Source organism: Poecilia reticulata, linkage group LG5, assembly GCF_000633615.1.
Source record: "Poecilia reticulata strain Guanapo linkage group LG5, Guppy_female_1.0+MT, whole genome shotgun sequence".
Taxonomy (NCBI): Eukaryota; Metazoa; Chordata; class Actinopteri; order Cyprinodontiformes; family Poeciliidae; genus Poecilia; species Poecilia reticulata.
The window spans coordinates 6,401,218-6,428,320 of record NC_024335.1 but is presented as its reverse complement, the minus strand read 5'-3'; the positions used below and the strand labels follow the sequence as shown (position 1 = coordinate 6,428,320).

The following is a 27,103-nucleotide window of genomic DNA, read 5'->3' as shown; positions in this document are numbered from 1 at the left end:
CTCCTTGGTTCCATGTCCTCCTGTGCCAGTTGGATTTCTTTCAAAATAAATGTGTGGCAAAAAAAGTGAAGTTCATGTTATGTTAGGACAGGAGACSAGATGTTTCCATCCCTGAAATTATGATGCATAGAATCATATATCTAAGTCTAATCTATGTTACAGAATAAACGCAATAAAAACATGTTTTATCTGTGGCATATGATCATATGATTGGTACACTTAATGATATTAGTGATTAGGCAATGCATTCAGCAAGTACTTTTACTTTTAATACTTAAGTATTTTCAAAAACCAGTACTTTTTTACTTTTACTTAAGTAAAATGTTAATGTGGTACTTTGACTTTTACTTGAGTACATTTTTGTCTGTGTATTTGTACTTTTACTTAAGTACATTTTTTGAGTACTTTCTCCACCACTGCCAGCAGGATAACATAAAAACAGCCACAAAGACCCAAAACAAAACTCAAAAAATAAATACTGTTCTACTCTTGAGTAATTTCTTGGATGGCTACTTTTTACTTCTACTTGTGTAAAAATATGTAGAATTAGTGCTACTCTTACTTGAGTACAATTTATGGATGCTCTGCCCACCTCTGGTGGTGATATTGCAGAAGCATCTGAATTGATATTTATTCTATCAGAAAGGCAGACTGGACTTATAAATTGAACTTGTATGCCATAGAAATTCTCGTAAATTTTCAAATTTTGTCTTGGGAGAATTTGGACTTTTTATTTTAAAATATATGACTTTAAAACAACATCAGATCACTTTATTTGCTTATAAAAAATTTAATTTTGGGAGTTCTTAGTTACTGGTCAGCAAATTTAGGACTCTAGAATAATGCTTTTGTTATTAACTTTCATTGATATCTTTATAAAAGAAATATAATTATAATGTCCACGTCTGGATGGCTCAAAAACAAACTAAAGGAAGGTTTTGAAGTGGCTTAGTCAAAGTTTGGACTTGAATGGTGTCCAGACGCTGCGTCCTGGATGTCACCTGCTGAAAAAAGTCTGCAAAGAGGAATTGGTTTTGGATCCTCTGAAGTTATCACACAGCTCCAATGAGAGTTGCAGTTTACATTTTGCACTTACATTGCTTTTTTTCTCAATACATGAGATCATCAAAAATAAAAAAAAGAAGAAAGAAACAGCATTTTTTTTAAATGCTATTTCTTCAGAAATGAACTGATGTTTTTCTGTTCATCTTTGTGTTAAATTTCATTTGATGAGTAGAAATGTGGCAAAAAAGCAGGAACAGAAATCTGATGGGGTGCAAATATTTGTTCATACGACGACCACAGTTACAAAACCACAAGCGTCTGGATCCCGCGGTTCTCAGAATGATCCACGTTATCGATTGTGGGTCTGTGATGTCGATGTCTAATGTGCCATGAAATAGAAATTACATCTGAAAAGCATCTTCTGTGTTTTGTTGTAATCGCTCTGGATCACTGAGCTCACTCCTCAAGTCCAGACCTTTTATGGAGATTGTCCTGTGATCATTGGATATTTTGATATGCCACATGAATTCACCACGTTTACTTCGGCCATTTTGCTTCCTGGCTCTGCTGCCTGTTTCCAACAAAAGCCCCCATGTCGGGGCTGCTGCAGCGTACCCTCATGACCTGTCTGACGACTAACAGATGACACTGGGAACAGAATAGACCTTGTTTCCTCTCAGGGGTCATTATGTGTCTGGAACCAGAGCAAGTCACAAGCTGCAACTGTTTTAAGTTTGGAAGGAGATTCAGACAGAGTTGGAGATGCTGTCTTTGCTCAGGATGTACCTTCCTCTCACCTTTAGAAACATTAAAAATAAATGATTTAATTTTTTCCTTCAGAAAATAAAATTTGATAACACTGAGAAGCTAGGTTATACTCACCAGTTTTCTCACTTCTTATAAAATATACTACAAATTTGTAACCATCAAAGTCTGTCTACCCAAACTGTACAGTCCAGACCACCACTATTATTTATATATGTAATAAACTTTATTCTGCATAAGAATAAAGACAGAAACAAGCTTCTTGTGCTGATATGGAGTAAATTCCGGTTGTCTTTAGCCAATCCAAAGCATCTTATGAAATTAAATCCAGATTTGTCCTGAAAGGCACCAAACTAACTGGTGAAGAAACCAAGATCCATTACTCATTAAATATATTTAAAACTGGTTATTTGAGCAATTACAGTAATAGTAGGAAACACAATGATTGGGTAACAAGTCCCAATTGTAAATTGTTTAGGCTTATGTAAGTACATCTCTGGCTACGTTTAGCTTCACAAAGAAAAATATTTTCACACATTTTTCAATGAATTTTTAGAAATGCTCAAATATTTAAGTCCTTTTCAAATGTAAAACTAAAATGACACAAAGCAAACTAGCAGGTCTTGACTACTGAAAAAACATTAATATTTGGAAGAAAACATATTTTACACACAATTTATTTTGCAAAAATCTCTTTAAGTAAAGGTTGCATATGTAAATCTCATTATTTATTTCCTGTTTTGTGCCCTCTCTTGTAGTGCAATGATGATGTTTGTACACGATGAAGCAGCGGCGCTGAGCTTTGCCTGAAATCCTCGAGTCGCCAACATAAAGGAAGAGGATCGATAACACTGATAATACTGCAGTAACTCCAACGCCTTGGTTGTCTTTACCTTTTGTAAAATCTCAGTGTACATGCAGTTAATACTTTACCTGAATCTTTACGGTGCATGGAAACACTTTTTGATTCTGAATGTGATTCAGAAGAAAGTAATAATACGTTAATCATTATTTATATTTTAATGCAGCTTTGTAAACTGTCTTATTTTGTTAGTCTGGTAATGATTTCACTTTGACTTCAGTTTTTTTTTAGTTTGGATCACAACGCATCTAACTAAACTACTTTCTTACATTCATTTTAACTGTAAAGAATAATTTGTGCAGTCAACAATAAAATCTTTTGGAGATAAATTATTACACAGAATATTTGACATTTTTATGATGTTTGTCTCCCTTAAATAATTCAACATACTCCTTGGAGGTTTCATTTGTTCAGCTCAGTTCAGTTTTCTTATTCTCCACCAATTCACAACAAATATCACTCCTATGCAATTCTGCCTGATTATCATCTCCCTCCAGTGCTCAGTCTGGATTTCTCCCATTGAACTCGATTTCTTTGTTTTTGAAACGTAGTTTGACAAAGGCAGCGGAAGAAGTGAACAGATCCATCCAGTTAGTGTTGGCCAGATATTGAGCACTTAAAGTCAGTTTAAGATATTTTATTTTTTGGTGAAGATGTCGTGGCCCTATTCCTCACGGGCTTCGGCAAAAGTCTAATTCTCCATTGTCTGAAGAAAAGCAATCCCAGAGCATGATGCTGCCTTCATCAAGTTCTCTTTAGACATTAGGTTCTGTGTCTGTGCAAACCACGTCTTTTTTTAATTATTACCCAAATATTTTGTTTTGTCAAACTCCAATACCTTCATCAACAAGGTTGTTGGAGATTTTCGAGATAATGTATTTTTTCTTGCAACTCAAATCCTTATTCCTGATATATAAAGCATAAATGCCTTTGTTGTCTCATGTAGGACACAATTAGCTGCCTGCTGCTTCCTCATTGTTGTTGTCAGGCTCATGGCAGACTCTTATGAAAACATCCACTATCTCTAATGTCTCTGTTATCCCACATTTTCTTCAGTTATTGATTATTGATGACTGCCTTGATTATTTTGTGGATAATGCAGCTGAATTTTGGTTGTTCTCTTCTCCTTACTGTTGCCTTTACAAAATGAAATTTGTATATATTTTTTTAACACTGTGCAAACTGCGACTTTGGACGCAAATGGGCAAATGTCTGAAACATTATTTTAGAAAAGGTGAATTGTTGAATTATGCAGGATGTTTCTCATATCAAATGTGAATAAAGTTTTTAAATCGCAGGTAATTATTGCTAATTACAGTGTTTGGAAGTGGATCCAGAGCCACCAGTGAATCAGGCACAAAAAAGATTGAAATATTGTCTTTTTTTATATTCTGGTAAGTACTTGTTCATTAAAATGAATGTATAAAGAGCAGACGTATAAAGCAGACGCTTGATATTGCACCAGTGGAGACAGTCACTTTAATAGCAATAATTACAGATCGGAGTCACAAAAATAGCCGTCTAGATAATTACATAGCAGCAGGAACATTCATAGAAACATCTTTTACATCTGAAGTCTTGCAAAGCAACAATTTTACTTGATAAATATTTCTTTAGATAAATAATCGTCTTTGAAGGGTGTACAGATGAAACCGATTAATACAGTATATAGAAAATAAATGCATTTGTACTTGATTTCAAAGCAACATTTTCACTATGTAAGTTAAATGTGAGACAAAAACTTAAAACTATTTTACCTGATTTGGCTCAGGCATTATTCACAATCAACAATAACACATTTTCTTTATATAAACTCTGTGTTCAGTCAAGAACATTTGCACGGCTTTTAAGGAAAAATATACAAGAATCAAACTCGTTGATCCTCTGCCAGCAATCCAAAGCTGCATCACAACTTCAAATTTAGCCTCCAGCTCCGTTTCCTCCACCCATAACAAGTTTCTGCTTTTAAAGAAACTGCTTGACAGTTTGGGAAATATTTGTAGGAGAAGTTAATCAGAAGGATGCTTGAAGCTGGTTCTACTTGATGGTTAGCTTTGCTTAGCCTAGCACAAAAAGCTAGCCTTTCTAAAGATTAATGTGTTCAGTTACAAACTATACAAACTCCAAACATAAGGGAGTTTCCTTACTTATGGATCACAAAAATAAAGGCTCTCCAACCTGGAGAGTGCAATAACTTAAAAAGTCACAGAATACACAGAAAATATACTTTTTATACTTGTATCTGGGGACTTTGCTTCCCTGGGGTTTAAATATAATGAAGTTTATTTCTTTAGCCGCTGGTTTGTAGGCGTTTCAGGATGCAGGTTTATCTTGATTTTACACCAAATGAGGAGGATAAGAGAAAAATAAAATATCTGAAGCAAACTATCACAAATTACCATTATAGCAGCATGATTGTATGGATTTCATTCCACAAAAATATGATTTCTGTCCTACTATCACAAACGTAACCATATGGAGTTTGCTAAAGACTATGGGGACTTTAATTAAAAATAGGGTCTTTACTCATATGAAACTAAGATGCTGATGTCCAAAGTAAAGTATGGTGGAGGATCTGTGATGCTGTGGGCCTATTTTTCTTCTGAAGTCCCTACAGAGTAGATTGTATCATAAACTGTTTGACAAATCAGGTCATCTTGAATTATGTCTTATTGTCTCTGCAAGTAGGTTTCCCCTTCCAACAGGATAATGATTTAAAAGAAATGCCCAAAACTAAACAAAGGTTGTTTTTTTTTTATTTTACAACATACAATTTTTCACCAGCTAATTAAGTTTAGTTCTATTAAAGTGTTTTTTTCTCTTTCTTAGTGGAAGGTTATGCAACCAGAATAAAATGTAAATTCATTGGAAGGGGTTTTATACACTGTGAACAATAACTGTGGAAGTTGCTGTATTTTTGGTGTACTGTGAAAATGTAACAAACAAATGGTAAACAAAAACATCTGGGTTATTTCCCTTTACACACAGCATCATCAGCAAATCCATTGGTGGTAAGATTTGGGGAAAACTAAACAAAACAACTTCCTTTGAAGAGCAACACATTTCTCTCTAGTTGCACCAACCAGCATCAGATCATGTATGAATGTTTAGAGTAAGCATCCCTCCATTTTTAATAGTCATTTGAAATATAATTATATATTAAGTGGATAATATTTCCCAAATGTCAAACATTAACTTGACAGCTGCATCTCAGTACATTAGAATATCACTGAAAAGTTCATTTTAGCAATTAAATTCAAACTTTGGACAAACTTACACTATTTTATAAGACCAATAACAAAATATTTAACATAATAATTTCATGTTACGGCCTAAAAAATAATGGGGAAGACACAGACCGCCTTCACATTCAAGGCTGTTCACATCCAAGCATAGTAGTGGAAAGTTTAGTGGAAGGAAAATAGAGGATTAAAAGAAGATGCAAAGTAACATGGATAAGCACAATCTTTAAAGTTTGTGATTTTTTTTCTTTAACATTTTCAGGTATAGAATTATCCTGGATGAGTTCTCTCTGGGTATTTTAGACGCTAAGTTGTCTAAATGGTTCCTGTAATTTGCCTTTAGGAGACAGAGTGTGCATGCATGCCTCTGTCTCTGCTAAGTGGGTACAGGCGATGGATTAGTTGTAATAAACATCAGATTTAACACAAACTCTTGAAATATATCATCCTCTGTGCAATTAAAATTTATAAAGGTTCCACTTTATAAACTTAATTACTAAAATAACGCACCTTTATGACGATAAACTGATTTACTGAGATGCATCTGATATTTAGCTGTACACACATCAGCTTTTATGAGGACATCCGTCTGTCGTCTGTATTTCCCTACCCGCTCATGCGTGTCACAACAGTATTTGCCAGGAGGTGAAGACTATAAATGATCAGTGTTCACATTCAATAATGCAGCCTCTGTCGAGACCTAACAGTCATGTTTAGTTTACCAAGGCATCCTAAATTTAACACCAAGAGCAAATATTCTAACCAGCCGTCCGTTGTCAAAGTTCTGCTCAGCCAGCATCTGAAAGACGATGTTGGTTCGGGTTTTATTCTCCTGTCATTACTTGCTAATAAGGGTAGAAAATAACAGTCCTGGTCCTGGCCGCTCTCCTTAATGGCAACAATCCTCAGTGATGCTGCCTACGGCGGCGGCGGCGGACGCTCATTTAGGCACACTTCACCGCTCCTTTCATCTTACAGAGCTGATCAGTGCGAGATCAGAAGGGGAAAGACTTCAGCATCAGGAGTTTCCGTTTCCTTTCATGTAGGCAGCCGAACACCGAGGCTAGAACTCCTGTAATCCTGTTTCCTCTCAGGAGAGAAGCTTCCCAACAAATCAGCTGGGATTCTGTAGCAGATATTATACAAGTTAGATGACCCGGCAGCTGAACAGAAGTTTTAATTGTTCGGCCAAGTGAGAATGAATAAAACACTGTAAGTGGGAGGCGTCCACCCTCAAGCATCTGGACTTACTTTGATTTAAAGTCCAAACTGGCAGAACTTCTCATTTATAATCTACGACTTTTATGGGTACTGAACAAGCTTTAAAGCTGCAGGCTGCAAGCATCTTCCAAAAAAAAAAAAGCGGACTGTGGTTTCTTGCTGATTTTTGCAATAAAGTTTGGGCTAACAATTGTCTGCAGAAACGGAGAAACAGTTAGTGTAAAAATATGGAAAGCTGCAACTCTGTATTAATGCTAATTTAAAACTTAAAGCTGCAAAGATTTAACAGTCTTAAAGTCTTTAGGTGATTTGTTTTCACGTTACAGTGACCAAAACCTTCTGAGTGTTTAATTCACTGTAGCTGTACTTCAGCAAAGCTCCCTTCATTTATTTTATACCCTTTCAAAAAAGAGATTTGCTCTATCCTTTTTTTTTCTGCAAATGTCCCAAGAATCAATATATCAGACCTAACAAAGCCAACTTTGTGCCGAGATGTTTCCAGATAAATCAGAAAGATGTGTATAAAAGATACTTTTAAATGGTTTGTTCATCAAAACCTTTAGGCTCCAACCCTCTCAGGAGGGTTTGTGTTTTTAAATGTAGACTTTTCATTCATCTACCCACTTGGTTTCTTTAGTAGGGCGCGAGAAAAAGAACAAGTGACCTCCGTTAGCAGGAGACAACTCTTCCAGCTCGAGACGAGACTCAGGCAAGTAGGAAACAAGGGTGTAGTCCAGGATATCGTACAGGCTTTTTACATCTACACGTCTGAATCTAAGTTTGAGTCATCGCTCTGCGTCAGATAAATTCTGAATCATTTGTTTCTTAAAAAGCAAAACTTGTTCTTTTGATTTAAGTTGCCGAAGGTAAAGAGTTTTGGGATTTCTACCAGACGCGGCATTTCTGCTCGGGGTTCATGGGGCTGCCTATCGGGCACTGGAAGGCTTCTGAGAAGGCCTCGAAGTTCTGGAGAGATCCGAGCACTCTGAGGACGAGAGGAGCAAATACACGAAGAATGAAAAGAAACGTTAGACGGGTTAATAAAAAAAGGATTTTCACCATACAAATTAGCTTGTAAATAAAACAGTTTGAGATGTAAATTAGCCAATGATTGAGCACTTTGAGCTTTGCCAAAGCATTCAGACTCTTCTGCACAGTTTGTTATGTCACATCTCCAACATATTTCATTTAGATTTTATGTGCATGAAGTGGAAGAAAAAAATAACACTTTAAAATGTTTTGTCATGAAAAAATCTGAAATGTGTGGAGTGCATTTTTTCATCCTATTGAATCAACATGTTGCAAATCATAAGACTAAAATGCTTGCATTTCTGAAAATGTACTTTTAAATCTTCCCACAGATTTTCAATTAGATATAAATCTGGACTTTGACTAGGCCATTTTAACACATGAATATGTTTTCATCCAAACCTTTCTGCTGGCTGGATGGCACACCTCCTCCCTAGTCTCAAGTCTTTACAGCCTCTAACTTGCACTGCTTCCCCACAGCTTAATGCTGCCATCACCATGTTTTACTTATTGCAGATTGCAGCATTTGTGACTTCTTACAAATCTCTTTAAATAAACGTCATCTCATTTGTAATCTGTATTAACTTTTACTTGCTGGATTGGTAACGTTGCGAATCACAACATTCTCAACGTTACAGCAGTTAATAAACTATTTCTAATCTCATCTAATCTAAGGACTTTTTGAAGAATTTTGGTGACTTTTTGGTGAGCCCAGAATGTTGGTTCAGTCTTCTACCCCGTACTGTTTCTCACGTTGTGGTAATTTAATTTTTGATTTTTTTTAATTATCACTTCTTTATGAAAGTCAGGTTTGTGCAGTTTGCAACTACCAGTTATCCTGTTCACAGATTTTCTGATCTTCTGCAATTGTTCCAAAGTCGTTATCGGACTTTTTGACTCCTTCTCTGATTGCTGTTCTCCTCCCTTTTACACCTTTTCCATTTTCAGATGATGGACTGAAAAGATTTCTGTTAAATATTCAAAGCTAGAAGATTTGTAACCTAAATCTGTTTTACACTTCTCTGAACTCTTGTCCCTGGTTCTGTTTGATCGCTCATTTTCTCTAACAAACCTCTGATTACTTCACAGAACAGCTAGTTGCACTGTATGTTGATTATTTTTGAAGTTTGAAAGTACAATAAAGCTAAATGAAGTTTGTTTTTGTAACATGACAACGCAGAACAAAGTTCAAGCTGCATAAATAAAATTCCCAGTTTTTATGTTACCTGTATTCTAACGGACTGTGTGAGTCCGTCTTAATGGACTGGCTGGCGTACTCTGGCCGATAGGCACCGCACCACACCTGGACAAATAAAGCTGTATTAGCAGAGAGTTTATTATGCAGACATAGGTACAGTTCATATTTCTTAAATAATTTTGAACATTTTGAAGTAATTAAAGTCTTAAAGAACTTTCAAACTTTACTCAAACTGGACTTGTTTCAAAGACAGATCCGTTTCTGCAGGCACGTGCAGGAGGGACCTGGGGSTGCTTGAGCACCTGCCCCTTTTGCTCCTTGCCCCCARGTGCCCTTTTRGTCAAATTWTTTTTATTTTTATTTTTTATTTTTTTGGTATTATTATTTCCTAAGCCGTCTTCTGACACATAATGTAATCGTTTCATATCAGCCCATATTGATAATTATTGATTTGTTTTTTTGTTTAAAATATCTTAAATACTGCCAAGCTGGTGGAATGACCTCCATGTTGTTGCTTTTTTCTTTTATTTTTAAGCAATTATGAGGCACAATAGAGGGACCTTAAACTGCTACTGCTGCGGCAGTTACTCAACAGGTTGTTGCTAGGTAACCAAAGAGTGAGCGAGTTGCTAGGTAACCAAAGAGTGAGCTAGTTGATTCCACCGACCTTGCTTAGCTGGCTGATAAGAGACTGAGCAGCTAAAGCTGTTCCTTTGTCTGAATCTCCCAGAATGCTGTGCGGTTCTTGATCAGAGTTTAGTGAATGTCATATATTGATACCGATCACGTGTCTGTCGCGATATATATTGTTATTGATTTAGTTTCTGTTTCTGTCATATCCTTTGTTTTAGTTCATGTTTCCTCGTCACTTACTTGAGCGAAGTTTAGAAAAAAAAGTTGTTTATGATCCATGTCTAGACCAGGCAGCCGAGGTTCTTCGCCTTCTGTTTCCACCCACTTTAGATAAGCCTGTAAACACACACCTTCACTTAGAAAACCCATTGCAGGTCAGCAGGCAGCTAATTATGAGATACGTGGGGTTACTTGTTGAAGTTCAAGCAGTCGCATGTGCTTTTTTGGGCGGCTGACATCTACCTTATAGGCTTGACGAACCCCTCCATTGTCTGCAATGTTCTCCCCCAAAGTACTGATTCCACTAACCTGCAATCAGCCAGACAAACATAAACACCCTCCGGTGGTTACATAATGCGTGATATTACTGTCAAAACAGAAACACTCCGCCAAAAACAGAAGGCTTACATTTTGTCCACCTGCCAGGTTCCAGATGAAGTTGCCGTATTGTTGCACCATGCACTGTGACTGCTCCTTAAAGTGGTCAGCTGAGTAATTGCTCCACCAGTTCAGCATGTTACCATCTTTGTCAAAATTGCGCCCTGAAAACAAGACGTCAGTCGTAGGTAAGCAAACATGATGCATGTAAACATGAGAGGCAGCATTTAAAAAAAACTGGAGCAACATTTTTCCTTTTTAATCATCATTTTATCTGGGGTAAATCATCACTACTAATCTCACCGTTGTCGTCAAATCCATGAGTGATCTCATGTCCGATAACCATTCCTATTCCCCCAAAGTTAAGAGCTTGATGCTGATGTTTACTAAAGAAAGGCGGCTGCAGGATTCCTGCTGGAAACACTGGACACACAGAAAAAAGCAGAGGATGAATTGAATGCTCAGTGAAAACTGACTGAGGGGTTTGAAAACCTCGTAAGCTTTTCCACTTTTGGTTTTGTTGTAAACACAATCTTCAAGTAATTTTATGGTGCAGCCTTTTCAGAACTGCATGGAAATAAAGCTGCAGGTTTTTTACTACGGCTGAGGAATCACATCCTCACAGCCAAACAGATGGTGTGCTTATAATGATGCTCAGTTTTCAGAGCTCTGTGAAATGCTCAAACCTTTTGATAATATTGTTTTATAACTTAACCCTGCTTTAAAATGCCCAACAAATGTTGTCCTTTCTGCTGTGTTTCTTGCTGTGTTGCTTGTTATTTGCCAACAAACTTTGGAGGTGTTCGTAGAACAGTGTCCATAATGGATGAGGGTAGTTTGGTGCTCTGGGTTTTATTTAGGGGCAGCAGAGGGGTATGAATGCAAAAGCACACTTGTGAAACTGAAACCCTCCATGTTTTTCTTCCCTCTTCACAGTCCTGCATCACTTTGTGTCGGTTTGTCACATAAAATTCCCCCGAAATATTTCAAACTTTGCAGGTGAAACGCTGCAAAATGTGGAAAAGTTCACGATGTATGAATGTTGTCTCAAAGCGCAGTGGAAGCCACTGACGTAGCCCCTGTTATCGCAGTGAACCTCTCACCTATCTGGTTTCTGTTTGGTGAGTAAAATGCATTCACCACAGCAGCACCGATGATCCACCTGAGGAGAGATGTGAAGAGGAATATTTTTTTWAAAATGCATTTTGTACATTTTCTCTTGAAAATAAAGATATTATTCTGTAAAACCATTAAAGGAAGCTGACCAAAACAACTCCTTTTAATGCTCAGCTCAGTGACACTGACTATAAAAGCATCAGCAGCATATTCTTTCAGCTAAGTGCATCCTTTTTGATTATACATGCAGCAGAGAGGAGAAGGTTTGCATTGTCTGCATGCTTAGGATGTTCTCCAGCTAAAAGCACTAAAGCATCCCAGTGAACATCAGCCCGTCATTTTGGGGTTTTTGAGGAATCTGCCACTTACAGATCAGGATCCACCGGCTCTCTGAGCTTCTTCAGACTCTTCTGTGCTTCAGATTTAAGGTTCTCCAGGATGTTCTCGAAGTAGTGTTCCTCACTGTAGTTTAGCTACAAAAAGAAATCAGGGATAAGTCAATATTTCAGACAGAACAGACTGGAAACCAGCCTCGTTGTCTACTTACATGAGCGTACTCCTCGTCTAACTTCTGGTTACTTTCCTGCAGAATATGGTCTGGATAGCCAATATGCTCCTTTATAGCCATTGCCTGCACAGAGTCAAAGCAGCTTGGGTAATTTTCTGAAGCATTTTTAAAATTCACCCCACCTCTCTCCTCATTTCGTACCTTTTCTCTTGCTTTTTCTTTGGATGGTGCGTCCATCCAGCTCAGCTCCTCCAGGGTTTCTACATAAGCCGTCTGGATCTTACTGATGAGGTCACTGACCTGTGAAAACAAGGCATGAAAATATAAAACAGATTGCATTCATTGCTGCACATAGGAATACTAAATTCATTTAAAAGAATAGATTAGTGTTTCCATAATCAGCTTAGTGTAAATGGTTCATGCCTTGGTTTGATGAATACAGTTTTAACGCCACACTTGTCCAGCAAACACTTGATTTTGACATATTTAAAACTCTATTATGTTTTAATTTATTTATTTATTGGTTTATTAGTGGGATTTAATAGCTAACTTGTGAGTCCGGGCTGAATAATCGGTGAGAATTATCAAGTGCAAGCGGAGCAAAACTCTAAATTTTTAACAGAATATTTTAATCTTTTATTTGTTTCAACTTCTTATTTTATTACTAAAACAAGTGATAAAGACAGTGAGACTTCCCAGAGAAAGCAAGTAGATGTCCACGAGATGACGCAATAAAAATCCAATTTCATTTATAATGCACTTTACATGTAAATCTCAACACGATAAAAGCATTCACCAGTGTAAAAACAATAAAAACTCAAGAGCCACCTTAAGCAGAAAGAGAGCCACATTCATCTTCCAAACATTCTCACATGTTGGTAGCAGGCAGAGTATTTAAACAAATGCTGTTCTGTTCAGAAAATATAAAAAAAAATCAAACAAAAAAATTTATTTGTGTAAAGTTTGATTTGGAGAAAAATCTGTTCATAAATGTTGAACACTCTGAACTGCTGCAGGTTAGATACTCACAAACCACAGATACGCCATAAAACCAGAAGATGGGAAACAAATCAAGTCAGCTGGATGAATTAAACAGAAATTAATTTAACACTTTTAAATAAACTGGAAACGCAGGGGATGCAGATGAAGTGCAAGCATTTAAATCCTCTATTTTGTACATTTACTGAATCGCAAAGTCCAAAGTAAACCCATTATACACCCAGTTCATTAACAGGTTTGAAGACCTGCCCTTTTTGCATCTCAGCATCTATACACATGCATTTATTTTATGGATCTGAGCTCATCGTTCGCAAGGAGTGGACATAAAAATGGCCTCGATTCATCATTTGCACATAAAAAACGGACTGCAACCAAAGTTATGATCGCAGCATCAATAAATACTAAAAAGAAGAAACCCAATTTCACCAAATACTTAACTGGTAATTACTTTGGTCCCCTCCTTCATGATTTAGGACACAGATAATGAGACAATTAAAAAGGCTGTTTGTAATGCCGAGGACTACATCATGTGCAAAAAGGAGGGAGTGGTCAGATTATGAATGCAGCTCCAAGCATCCTTTCTCACACACACTCTTATTACAATTGTGTTGATAAATGTGCGAATCTGTCTGCAATGTACATTTTTACTTTTAATTTTAACTTTTTATAAAATGATACAAAGGAAAAATGTTGTGCACGGTTTGTGTTTTCTTCCACAAAGTGTAGAGTCAAAGGATTGAGCTTTAAGGAACCCTTAAAACAATTCAAATACCTCATAAAGACGAGTGTTTATAGTCATTATTTGACATGATTAACTCTTCTGCAGTGAAATAACTCATTTGAAACTCATTCACGTGTTCCTGAAGAGCAGACGGTTTGCAGCAAGTTAAAGTTAGACGCTCTGCCTCTCTCATGTCTCAGGAGTTTGGTTATCCTGAGCTCATTTCATCTCTGCAGTTATGCTGCTGTCAGCTTAGACATGCATGTTAGTTCTCTGTCCTCCAGCTGCTGCTAGATGTGGTTTTGTGTGTGCTTGGTTGCTTAACAAAAACTTAAAAAGCTCCTGCTTATCAAAGATAAGACAACATCTTCCTGTGGTTTTGCTTTCTTTGTCGTTGCTACATTTTGTTCCACAGATGGCAACGTTATTGAAATATACTTCATTCAGATTGGATATGTCGCACTCCTACAATCACTGCATTGTAAATCAAGCCGACTGAATGATTGCAGGATTTTTTTTTTTACCTTTTGCGTTTATTTCAGGGCTTTAGCACTGACACAAACTGATGCAGATGGAAGGAAGCCCGACAGACTCACCATTCGCTTACTTTCTCCTGCAAACGTTTCGCGCACGTACAGCGCGCCAACCGCGTTCTCCATGCTGCTCTGGACATACCGGACACATTCTCTCCAGGAAGCATCCTCCACAGTGGTCCCGTATAAAGCCTGATCAAACGTGCACACAGTTAGCTTACACTGGAGCAGGCTCGGGTCATCTGGCAGAGTGACGGTCGGCTGTTTGGACCTTTCTGTAGCGGGCCCTGGCGTCTTTGAAGCGGCGGCTCAAGCTATTGACTCTGTCTGCGATGAGCTGCCATGTGAGGTAGTTCTGCATAGTCCTGCAACATGAACAAAAAGATTTAACTGTGGCTGCTTTGACGCAATGTTTCTTGAGTATTTCCCCTTCCAGGTTTTTCTGTGGACTAACTGGATGCTGTATCTGGAGAGGACGTCGTTCATCTTTTCCAGGTAGGGAGAGCTGTACACCACAACCTCTTCATCCAGCTGGATGTCAATGGAAACAGTCGACAGAACGCCTTTTATGAACCGTGTCCAGTTAAAACCCTGAAAAGAAAAAAAAATGACCACCTGTTTACAATATTTTTACTCTTATTCAACAAAGAAATGATTCTAGATTTCTCTGGTGTTAGCCTTTCAGTGAAACATTTTCTACCCTCACAGATAAACACCAGTTAATATTCCAGTCAAGAACTACCTGGATTAAGTGTGAATACATTTTAGAAGTAGAGAGAAAATAAGAACATTTGGCATTTTCAGTGGTGATTCTTCACTGTGCATGAAACGAGAATTCACCCAAGATTTTATTCCTCTTCATCAGTCAGACAACAAAAGAACTACAAAAGCACCCACTGCCTGAATTACTCCATAACTGTTTAGGCAGTGGGTGCTAAACATTTATGAAGGCTGGATGAAATTATATGAGGTATTAAACTGTATGAAGATTAATAGTCTTGTTGGACTTCACCTAGGATTACTAAATTTGTGTCTATTTTCTTGTTTTTTTTTAACTTTCTTTAATGTCAGATGTGAACATACACTTCTGTAGAGTTTGGTAAAGGTGACATTTAGTCTTTTAAACTGCGCTGATGCGTAATGCCATGTACTTGAGGGGTACACCAGTTCTTCCTGTTGGAAAACACCCCCAAACATGATGCTGCCACTGCCGTACTTCCTAGTTGGCATCGTGTTCTCAAGCATGCATCTTTCCCCCTTTTTCAACAAAACCTAACGAGAGTCATCGTGGCCCAAGGCTTCAGCTTTAGTTTCACCAGCTTACAGAGCATGTCTCTAAATCTTAAGGTATTTGTCTCTGAGGACATTTTCAAGCTCTAAGCCGGCTTTTTATGTTTCTTTTCTAATAATGGCTTCTTCCTTCATGTCAGTACAGGACATGTTTTGCGGTACAAAAAGCTTCTAACAGTATTTTCACAGGGTGTTTTACTTTTGTTCGAAGGATGACCCGGGCTCTTGGAGGTACAAATTACTTTCTTTGATTTTATGGATGATTTCCCCATAATGCAACAGCAGTGTTTGGAGAAATAACCTTGAAATACATTTAGATTTTTCAAAATTATTTAAAGATAGTAATTTCAATGTATGCAAACACCTGACTCCAAACTACTACACCTCTACTCTGCCAATAGAAACTACTTTCCTCATTGACCTAAAACTTAAAAAATGTGTGATCTGTGTCGTTTTTATAGTGCATGAAAAATGTCTGGTTTAGATTGATGAGTGGACAGACAGCAGACAGACCCACAAAGCAGCAGACCAAAGAGAAATGCGGCTCACGTTAAAGCTGTACGTGCTCTGCAGCTCTGCGAGCGTCATTTTGTTGTACAGAACCGTCACATCCTGGCGTTCCTCTGCTGGTGATGTTGCCTGTCCAGAAACGGGAGGAAAACTGTAAAAAAATCTCTTTGTGTTTATATTTTGATTCATTTTCACCTTACTTTAGTTTGTTGAAGTTTCTTATTTCGAAAAAGAATCACATCTAACTAGAACAGGACATTTCAAGATTGCAATTTCAAACATGGTGGACCTGAACTGAGAAAAGCATAATGAACAGCACTGGATCAGCTCCTACACTACTTTAAATGTCAACTGAACAGATGATTAAAGTAGCTTTACAAACATTTCTTTTGTTTTACAGTCCAATGCAGACTTCAGCTTCCATAGAGCTTTATAAAATATTGTCCTCTGCTTTGGGTTTTTCCATTTGGAGTCTCATAATGTGGTTGGACTGCTTCACTTTCTGGCTTAACCTCACATTAGATTAACATTGCTCATGATTGTATCTGGAAAATTTTCACTAAAAGTTGCTGAGGTAGTGTCACATCTACCACAGCCTGAAAAACTCTTGTTTCCAAGCAAAATAAAAGTTGGAAGTTTCATTTTTCAGAGACTGGATGTTAGTTTTCTTCTTCTCCATGTTACTTTTGTGAATCCACATCTTCACTCACATTAGCGATGTCCGTCTCCAGCTTCAGGACCTGCATCATTTCCTCCCAGACTCTCTCGTCATCCTGAGTCAAGTTTTTATCCTCCCGGGTTATTTTCGCAATAGACACCATGAAATGTAGGTAGGCCTCTCGAACCTGTGACACAAACCTAGAAGTTATTGGTTTGTTTTTACGCTTCAGCATGAACTGCATGTTCTTCACAAAAACCCCAAACTTTTGTGTATTTCAAGTGTTTTTGGAAGATTTCAGCAAAATGTCACCTTTTTGTAGTTCCCATCATTAAAATAGTAGTCTCTAGACGGCATCCCAAGTCCTGGCTGATCGATCTAAAGAAAAACAAGAACAAATAACATCTATTAAAGAATAGGACAAGGAGCTATGAGGATTTTTTTCTTTTTTCAGTTTTCACAGTTCAAATTTTAAAGCTGTTGCTAAAGGAAAGGAGATGAAAGTCTTTAATTTTTAATGTATAAATTTTCCACGTGAAGAGCAAATTTAACGCATTAAAATAGTTCCAAATATGTTTTTGGTTTTGGAAACATTCCTTGCATCCAGAAGCCAAACAATTATCCAGAATGAATAAAAGTGTTAATTTGCTCTATCAAACAACAATGATTAAATTCAATAACTCCACATCCTGTGAGCCAGCTGTGGTTTTCTAGAAAGAAGCCACAGTTTGAGTTGTTTGCCATTTCATTCAAATGTATTTAAACCTTCCATCTTTTCTTCTTCCTTCATTTTGTCTGGATTTTTCCTCATGCTGCTGTTTTACTGCAAATACTGTAAAACATGTGATTGTGTAGTTTGTGTTGATCCTCAGCCTTTTCACACCTTTCTCTATATATATTCACTTTTTAAACTGTGACACAGTTCTGTTTCTTAACTAAGTCTTTTCACTTGTCCAACCTATTATTTAAGATTTTTTATAAACAAATGTCTATAATATAAACTAAATTTAGAGAACAGAAAGAATTTTGAGATTTTGTTACATCATTTTTGCATATTTTACTTAAATCCTAAGAATACATGGTTAAATAAAACAAAATCTTCTCATAAAGTGCTTTGTTGTTCCTTTTGGTTTACACTGAATCGATTCCAAGAGGAAAAAGCCCAGCCTTATTAGTTGTTTTTAGTTGTTAATGCTGTAGCAAACTGCTGTCTTACATAAATGATGTGGCGCTGAGAGTCCCGGTCGTCCGTCCACACGTACAGGTCCAGCACCACCTTCTTGTGGAAACGAGCCGTGAGCATCGCCAGCGTGTCCTCGAGGCTCCAGGCTTCCCCTGAAGTAAAAACCAGAACAAAAACTTTCAAACCACGTGGGCAGCTGTAGGGAAATGATCACATTAAGGCGGCAGAAACCTAGCTGCCTCCGCTGCAAATTAACGGGGCTTTTCTGAGTAAATCCTTGTGCGCAGATGCAGCTATGCATGCCTAATTCTGTTTGAGCCACCATCCACGATTACATTTAATTAAAGTGGCAAGAGCCTGGAGCACGAGGATGAGCAGCACAGCCTATTTAAAGCCTGCTTCAGAGTCCTGATTGAGGACTTGCTCCTCTGCCCACGCACCACCCTCCAGAAACCCACACCTGACTGCTCGTCGCAAAAAAACATCCTCGACGGGCCTCTTGATCCCACCAACAAAGCATGTACTCAGCAAACCGCTGGGCGCAAATATAGCAAGCTGAGCTCTGACTGAATGCGAGTGTTTGAGGAGGGATGATGTGTGGATGTGCTGCCAGCTGGTAGGAGACATGAGTCGGAGTGTTTAGGAGAGACATTTCTACCTGTTGTGGTGTTCCAGTCCTCTGACGCCACAGGCCAGTCTCCGATGCTGTCGATGAGCTTCAGGAGGGGCTGTGAGTCCCGCTGCTCTATGAGGCCTGCACAGGACAGAGACAAATGTTTAAGAGCTGACAGGAACCGCTGGGAAAAAAAAAAAAAAAATCTCAAGAGAAACATTTCATTCTGAGAAACGTCATTATGTGCAGGCGCCAGTTTGATCCCGTCAGCAGCACCAGACACATTCACTAACGACAGGCAGAGTTCAGTGTTTGCCTTTTGTTTTACTTGGAGTAGAGATGATCCAATCAGGACGTTTTACTGCATGTGATTGGAGTTGGGTAAAAATAGGCATTTGCTGATACAAAGTCCGCTAAAATCAATGCAAAAATGCCCTCGCTCTTTTCAGATTTCTTCTGTTTTTGCTGTTTCATGGTTTCAAACAGAGTCACTGACAGTTCAGTAAAATCTGCTCTCAAACAGAAAATCTTGAATGAGAACATCTGGCCATCAATTTGACTCTAAACTCATGAGATATTTGTCTCATGGTAGCTCAAGAAATTTAGAAATGTTGTATTTGATTAAATGTAAAACGATCTGTGATTAGCTGGTGGTGTGGTTCTATTACGTAACACAAACATAGGTCAGAGAAGGACAGTCAGAGTGGAGCGTACATCACTAATTGTTATATGTGCACATAAAAAAAAAAGTATTTTGAGCTCATGTTGCTGGCATAGATATAGCGCCATGCCAAAGTGTGGTCTTGCATCCCATTATTTTCTCTGGAAGAACCTTAAACAGGCTACTAAAATGCTCCAAAACCCATCGGTATTTAATGGGTCTTCGCAGTTAAAACAATTCTGCAAAGAAAAGTTGGTCACAGTGATATAAAGTCTCATTCCCAGCCATTTCAAACGCATGTTGCCACTGGATGGAAGAACCAGTTTTAAGGAACATTTGGCCCAGTTAGGCTGGATATGTTGATTTCCTTTTAAAACCACATTTTGTGTTCACTCAGGTTTACTTGACAATAAAATGTGTTTGATGACCTGAAACACTTAAGTGTGCCGAAAAAGAAAAAGCAGAAGAAAAATGTAAACGAGCAAAAGCTTTACAACAAAAATTACCACTTTGACATATTTTTATTCAAGTAAAAGTTAAAGTGAGAGTAAAATGTATACTCAAGTACTGAGTAACTGATCAAAATTACTAATAATTTGACATTTAAAAATTACCTCATCAGACGGACCAAAAAAATGTATGAAAGAAAATGACAACAATTCATATAAATAACAAAAATATAGCAAAATCAGGCAAAATGATTTTCAAATCAGTTTCTTTCAATGAAAAACTTTAACAAAAACTGCAGGTGTGTGTCTGCGTCTGTTGAATTTTTTGTTAAAACATGTTTGTTCTTCATTCAGTGGGAAGAGAAACCAGAAATTTTACTCAAGTAAAAATAGAAATACTTCATAATAAAATTACTCAAGAACAGCAAACTTCTGAAAGCCTTTTTTCATATAAAAAGTAAAGTAAATGTACCTGCGTAAATGTAAATAGTTTCTTTAAATAAGAACATTTTGAATTATAATTCTCCAATCAGAGCTGAATATTGCTGACCTAAATAGCACCAAAGTTTCCTCTTAACTGCATTTAAAGAAAATCTTACTCTCATTCATGCAGGAGCTATAAAGGATTTTAGCCTTCTTGATGGCGTCTCTGTCCTGCTCAGTCTCTGTCTCAAGAACACCTGCAACAACAAAACAAACACTTCCTGCGTTAGCGAAGCTCTCCAAATGCTGCGGCCCACTCGGCACCAAAGGTTAAGCCCCGCTGACCTTTGAGGACAATCTCCAGCTTGTCCCTCAGAATGTCAAAGACGCTGTGGCGGGAACTCGTCTCCGGTATGACATGCCGTTCCAGCCAACCCCCACAGGCGTACTGGTAGAAATTATCACAAGGCTTCACAGAGTCATCGATGTTCTGCAAGAGCCGAGCAGCTGCACAGAGAGAAAAGCGAGAGTGGTTAAAAAAAAAGAGACAGAAGTAAGGATTCACACGTGTCTCTGCATGTGGTTTTCACAGGGGATGAAAGATTACTTTATTTTCAAAATAAAATAGCGGTCAGGGTGACGAGGGCGCTCATCTCACCTGCAGTGACACAGTCTGGAGTCGTGCACACATTGTTCAGGTTGGAGCAAAACATCTGGCCTGGGAAACAAACAGTGTCAGCAATTATGAAAGAGCGGAGCGGACTCTTTGTTACACCCCAGCTGAGACAGGGAAGATGCTGTTGTGTAACAGCTGATGCTTGGAAGACGAGCTCTGCAGCCAAAAAAGCTCTTCTCCCAGGCAGTGGCATGCACAGACATTTTGAGGGACAGGGGCTCACGTGCAAAAAGGCACCTTGTCTTAATCTCACTGACAGTTTGCACACATGCACAAGAAAATATTTCAAGCGAGCTTTCATTTAAAAAAAAAAAAAACATTGTCTAAATAAAACTGATGAGAACAATTTGATAAATTTGAAACAGAATACCTATAAACGGGCTGGAGAAATGAAGAGCCCACTGCATTGAACCCCATTAAAAAACCTCCTGGTTTTTCCACCAAATATTGGTTTCTGAACTCTTCCTGAATTAAAACATTAGTATTGTTGTTTCTAAATGAGTATCAACTTGTTTTCTTTGCATTATTTGAGGTCAAAAGCACTGCATCTTGTTCATTATTTTGACCATTTCTCATTTTCTGCAAATAAATACAAATTTTTTTTGCTTGATATTTCAGAGACATGTTGTCAGTAGTTCACAGAATAAAAGAACAATGTTCATATACCAAAAAATATAATCAGAGAAATTGATCATTTTAAGTGGTTTCTTAATTTATTCCAGAGTTGTTAGACACCTATTTAAAAGTAAACGCCTACAAAGAGGTTCAGGGACATGAAAGAAAATAAATCAAATCCAAACCAGGAGGCATTTTAAGTGCATTTTACAAAATCCTTATTAAATTGGCTAAATTATTACAAATTGATTAATCAGGCAGAATTACAAAAATGTGGGGCACTGGTAACATTGGTTTTTAGATTCAGAAATACTAACTTGTGCCACACAAGACACTGTAAAAATGTTTTCTTAAATTTCAAAAGGACTCTTTTTTGTTCTTCAGAGGGAAAAAGTGCAGGTGCTCTAGCACCACCGAGTGTCCAGCTTTGTATGTGCCTGCTTTCAGGGAATATGAAAACATGTCTGTTCTAGGCTTAGTTTCCAACATCAGACTCACCTTCACCTGTTGAACTCCTGGAAACACTCGGCCTGCTTGATTGTTCTGATGAAGGATAAAAACAACATTATTCTCAGCGTTGAATTGTTCAGATTTTCAACAGTTACATTTCTACATCAAACATCTACTGATGCCATTATAATTATCATTATTGTTCTCTGGTACTAGCTTCAATCCGGCCTGTGATTATACTACCCTTTTCATGAAAACAAGACGTAAACTGGTTGATTATTACTTCCTCATCTGGACGTTTGCAGCATGATCGTGACAGAGCTTTTACCTTTCACAGCTGATGTGTAGAGGACGACCAGCCCTGCCAAGGCACAGCTCACCAGCAGCAGCAGAACCGACAGACTGATCTCTGCAACAGTCCAGCGGCGCTTCACAGCTTTACTTGATTTCTCCATGATATCCATTTGGCTTTCCGATTTGCCCATATTCCTCCAAACTGCCGGCTCTGGCGGGAGAGACACCGTGAAAGTGTGGGATGATCCAGGCACAGAGCTACCTCTACGCGTGTGTTTGCATGTGTGTGTGTGAGTGTGTGCGTGTGTAGGCAGTGATCCATCGGTAAACTGTGCCAGCTGACCTGGAGCGAGTGAGCTTCAGCTGCACACAACTGAACACCTACAACAACTTCAAGAGTTCATCCTGTTGCACAAACACAGACTGATGCTCTTTTCTAGAGAGATCCAGATTATTTCTGCCTCGATCGTCGCTGCTGAATGCACAATGAGTGGAGGCTGTCAAAGTTTCAGCTCTCCTTGTTTCTGTCAAATAAACTTTGTAAAAGCGTCAGAGGGAATCGAAACATGCTGTATCAAATCCTACCTAGTAGGAGTAGCTGAGAATTTATGTAATAAAACTATTTAAAAGACAAAGTGACATAAGTTGCATTAAATCCGGTTTGTGACACGAACAACTCAAAGGCGAATAGACATGATTATGAAACTGAACCTCCACACGTACACGCACTTATTATGCTAAGTGTGTGTAACTGTTTTCGTAATAAATGCTTTTTTTATGGTGTGGATCCCAGGAAGAGCAGGCATTGTTACGGTACTGGCTAGTGGGGATACAAATGAACAAACCTTTGGCTCAAAGCAACCATAAGATAAAAGGTTGCAATATGGGTCCTGCATCAAGAAGTGAAATGAGCATCAAGATCATAAAAAAACATCCTGTCATTTGCGTCTATAGAGATTTTTTACCATTTATTTGCATTTCCTCTCAAAAAAGATGAACAGCCTGGTCTGTGTTTGGCTCATATCCATCAACCTCTCAATAATGAGGCTGAAGTTGGGATGTGGGATGACTTCAGAGGGTCAACTTTTTGAAACCTTTAGTCTTCAGTCTTTCTTAGTAATTATTGCAAGTGCAGCAGCTGATTTAGAAACTTCTGGTTTGTCGCTCAGCATGTGCTTCTGTTTCTGAGAGAGCCGACTGATTGTCCTCCGAATGTGGCATTCATGCTGGAAACACCTTGACACAAAGAAAATGTGAGCTTACTTTGTCTGTCCATTTCTAAAGTACTTGGCCCCATTTTGGCTCTCAAACAGAAGCATAAACAGAAAAAAAACATAACTCTGCTTCAAGCAAGCTAATTTCTGTGCATAATAATTACATATGTGTGAGCACAATATTGCAAATGAGCGCTTGTGCAGAGGACAAAACAACAATCACCGGTCGCTGAGTGTTTCTCTTTATCTATTCACTCAGCAGCACCTGTTTCCTCCATAACCAGCAGCGTTGCCCTATCATTAGGTCTGCCAGTGGCCAGGCGGTAAATCAGAGGTTCACACTGCTGCGCCCCATTAGTCCCTGCTGATGAATACTCATGGGCACAGAAATGGCATTACACAGCGGCATGGAGCCTGTCGAGGATCCGCTGCCATCCTCAGACTGGATCAGTCACAATCCTGCTGCGTCACATTAAAGACAGGAAAACAACATAAACTTAAATAACCTGGTGTTTGCAGTGTTTGTTGCAATTATTTATTTACATTAATAAACACACTCAGGACGCTTCTGAGACATCATCCAAACTTGATTGATTTGTCTTTGTAAGCCAATAATTTAAAATGTGACATTCAGAAAGTCAAAGCTAGTTATAGCACTCCATAATCCGTCTAAAACGGAGGTCAGACATTTACAAACTTTGCCAATAAGAGATTAAAACTCACAAAAACACACATAAAAAAAGCCTCCAAGCAGCTCAGTGCTGTTACTGGTATAAACAACGTTAATCTGTTCATCCTGTAAATTCAGTGTAAAAACACAAACAGTAATAAGCCTTAAAAAAAAGAATAGAACGATAACTTTTACTGTTTGATTTTATATTTCAGCTGCCCACAGAGTGACCCTGAATGAAAGTCAGACAGATACACATATGTGAATCCAAGCTGAGCAAACTCAAACTTTTCTGAAGATTACAGCCAAATTATATCCACAAACTTGTACTTTTGTGAAGTATAAGGTCACAAAATGTGCTAGACTTTATTATATTTGGTTTCTTAAACATTTTATGAAGAAAAATATGAAATCCCTTAACTCTAAAACCAACTGACCTTCAAAGTCACTTAATCAGTAACAGGATGGCACAACTTCAAACATTACTTGGATGTTCAACATTAATTGGAGAAGAAGTCAAAAGGCTCATGACAACTGCAGAAACATTTCTAAACATTTCTCTTCTGGTTGCAGCCTTGCACTCCACAAATGTGGAGAATTGAAAAGACTCTGGAGGAACGCCACAAGACGTCTTGTTTGCAGTTTACTATGGGTCAGCAAACATTGCACGGCAATCTGAGAACACAACCCCCACTGTGAAGCATGGTAGTGGCTGTGTCATGCTGTGTGGAGGCTTTCCTTCAGCAGGGACAGTGAAATTACTTGGAAGTTGTGGGGAGAAAGATGGAGGTAAAACTAGAAGAAAACCTTCTGGAGGCTGAAAAAGGGAGGAAGTTCACAACAACCCCAAAGTCTTAGAATGGCCCAGTCAAAGTCTGGACTTGGATTCAATTGAGATCAATGGCATGAACTGACTCCTGACTGAGCTACTGTAAGCTGTGAGGAAGATTAATCAAAAACTTCAGACTCAAGATGCAGAAAGCTGGTAGAGACATCAAAACAAACGAAGATGGAATCAAAACACCAGACTTTGTTTTTTAAATCTCAAATCAGTGACTACTTTATCAATAACTTCTCAATTATGAACCACCTAGTTTAAAAGTTTTCTGCTGTAAAGTAACAAAATGCTGAAAAGTCAAAGGGGTGTGAATATTGTAAAACACAATGTGCACCAAAATTGTGAAAATAATCCAAACATTTTTCATTGCAAACTCCTAAGAATAAGTTTAAAATGCTTTAAGAGTTAGTTGTCAGACAACTGAATTCACAACATAAAAATATCATTAAAATCTAATGCTTGAGCCGAATTAACTAAACACAGAAAATGATCCACTGACTCCGGACTCTCCACTTTCTGACGGTGAGCCTGATTTGCTACTTCTTGTGTTTTTCAGCGCAAACATTTCCAGACTGTGTAAAATTATCACAATGACATACAATGTTGGCGCTCAGTTCAGATGACTAAGCCCATTTAAGCTGAATTGTAGGGACAGACGGTGAGGATAATCCACCAAACACCATCAGGATCGTCAAATCATCAATGTTTTTGTGTTTCTGGGTCTGTCAGGGGGATGTTGGAGCGGAAGCGCGATGGTATTAGCCACAAAAGAGCTGACATTTTCATTCTGTCCAGCTTTGTTTCACTAGACAAAAGATTTGTTGGGAGTATCCTACTCAGGAGAGACAGGAGAGGGTGGAACAAAATGTTAAAACGCAAAAAACACAACTGATACATCAGAGTAAAGAGGACTTCAGATGCTCAGTTGATTGTTTAAGATGCTTCTTAACTTGTAAATGTAATAAGGTTGAAAGATTAATTAAAATATGGTTAAACAAAACACATTTCATTGCACTCAGGCCATCCTTCAGAACAACATTTTTCACATGCAGGAAGTGTTTTCAAAAACAAAACAGATTAAGTATAAATGTGCATTTTCAGGAGTTAAAGTGCTCAGATGTTCTCAAGTAATTCTGTGTATTTTTTTGCATAAAAAGAGCAGAAATGGACGACATGTCCAAGCAACAAGGTGTTGGGGTGAAAATCTAACAGGTTTGGGATCAACAGGGTCAGAAATGAGATCATTTCCCTGTGAGTTAGATTAATCTGCGCTAAACGTTTCACACAGGGATCAGTGGCTGGTACCGTTTCCCCATAAAGCAAACAAAATACAGGATTAACTCAGGTCAGGCTGTTCCAGCAATCAACAAACTCCTTCTTATTCACAGACCACAAGCTGCTTCTAAACATGAAGCCCTGACTTCTCTGTCTTACACTTTGACACGACAAAGAAAAGATGTGAGAACAGCTAAAATAGAAATCCAATGAAAGTTTTTTTTGTTGTTTTTTATCTCTTTTTGGACTGCAGCAATTCTGACATGAGTGTGATCCCTAAAGGCAGCAACTTTAACCTCTCTCACTTTGGGAGCCGACAGGTATTTTGGAGCGAGAGTCTTACCTTTTTAGGTTGGTTGGAAGAGGTTCCTGAGCCGTTTCCCCCCACAGCGCGCTAATATCTCAAACACCCCTGCTGAGGATTCACTCAGAGCTGGTGTGTGGAGAAATGAGACTGTGCTGCCGGCTGCAGGAGACGTTATCCAGTTCAGCGTGCTGCTGCTGCTGCTGCTGCCGCTGCTGCTGCTGCTGCTGCTGCTGCTGCTGCTGCCGCTGCCGCTGCCGCTGCTCAGGGAAGATGTGAGGCAGCATAGAGGCAGGGAGGGAGGAGGAGGAGGAAGATGGGAGGTGATAGGACTGGATTGGTTGTGATTACATGACTGTGATAAGGACAAACATAAAGGAGGCGCACGTTAGGCGGTTATGATATGCGAGGGGTCAACAGGATGCTGTGAGCGTCAGTCCCTCTTCTTGCTGTGGAGTGTCTGCAGCTGCAGAGCAGAAAAATCTTCCAGAGAGGAAAGACAAACATGCTCATAAACTGAACACAGAAGGGCGAGAGTGTTTTATTTTGGG

At 38.4% G+C, this 27,103-nt stretch overlaps 2 protein-coding genes across 3 annotated transcripts in view; one reads left to right on the top strand and one right to left on the bottom strand.

The window, feature by feature from the left end:
• The window catches only part of prxl2b (peroxiredoxin like 2B), a 7,952-nt gene extending 4,976 nt beyond the window's left edge, over positions 1 to 2,976 (top strand). Inside the window, exon 7 of the mRNA XM_008408588.2 lies at positions 2,529 to 2,976. Coding sequence (XP_008406810.1) covers positions 2,529 to 2,555 — 27 coding nt within the window. The 3' untranslated portion in view covers positions 2,556 to 2,976. The remainder of the gene's footprint in view (positions 1 to 2,528) is intronic.
• Positions 2,977 to 4,086: 1,110 nt separating this feature from the next.
• Positions 4,087 to 26,834, bottom strand: mmel1 (membrane metallo-endopeptidase-like 1). 2 transcript variants are annotated; one of them, XM_008408590.2, is made up of 24 exons: positions 26,592 to 26,834; positions 22,286 to 22,462; positions 22,006 to 22,050; positions 20,875 to 20,934; positions 20,562 to 20,723; positions 20,393 to 20,473; positions 18,729 to 18,824; positions 18,104 to 18,222; positions 17,200 to 17,265; positions 16,940 to 17,074; positions 16,269 to 16,358; positions 14,884 to 15,020; positions 14,701 to 14,794; positions 14,493 to 14,621; positions 12,378 to 12,476; positions 12,216 to 12,299; positions 12,038 to 12,141; positions 11,656 to 11,714; positions 10,856 to 10,975; positions 10,583 to 10,716; positions 10,418 to 10,483; positions 10,196 to 10,291; positions 9,351 to 9,427; positions 4,087 to 8,080 (listed from the first exon to the last, which is right to left on the bottom strand). In XM_008408590.2, exons 2-24 carry the CDS (start codon positions 22,440 to 22,442, stop codon positions 7,981 to 7,983), a joined length of 2,310 nt encoding a protein of 769 aa, XP_008406812.1. In that variant the 5' UTR covers positions 22,443 to 22,462; positions 26,592 to 26,834; the 3' UTR covers positions 4,087 to 7,980. The 2 variants fall into 2 exon arrangements, with proteins under 2 accessions (XP_008406812.1, XP_008406811.1); XM_008408589.2 differs by lacking the exons at positions 22,006 to 22,050; positions 22,286 to 22,462; positions 26,592 to 26,834 and having other exon boundaries at positions 20,875 to 21,195.
• Between the last annotated feature and the right edge of the window lie 269 nt (positions 26,835 to 27,103).

Coding starts and splice junctions, on each gene's coding strand:
- mmel1 (XM_008408589.2), bottom strand. CDS start 21,193: ATGAAAGCTCGCTTGAAATATTTTCTTGTGCATGTGTGCAAACTGTCA. Junction 20,474..20,561: donor GCTGGAGATTGTCCTCAAAG/GTCAGCGGGGCT, acceptor TTGTTGTTGCAG/GTGTTCTTGAGACAGAGACT. Junction 12,477..14,492: donor CAGGAGAAAGTAAGCGAATG/GTGAGTCTGTCG, acceptor TTGTTTTCACAG/GTCAGTGACCTCATCAGTAA.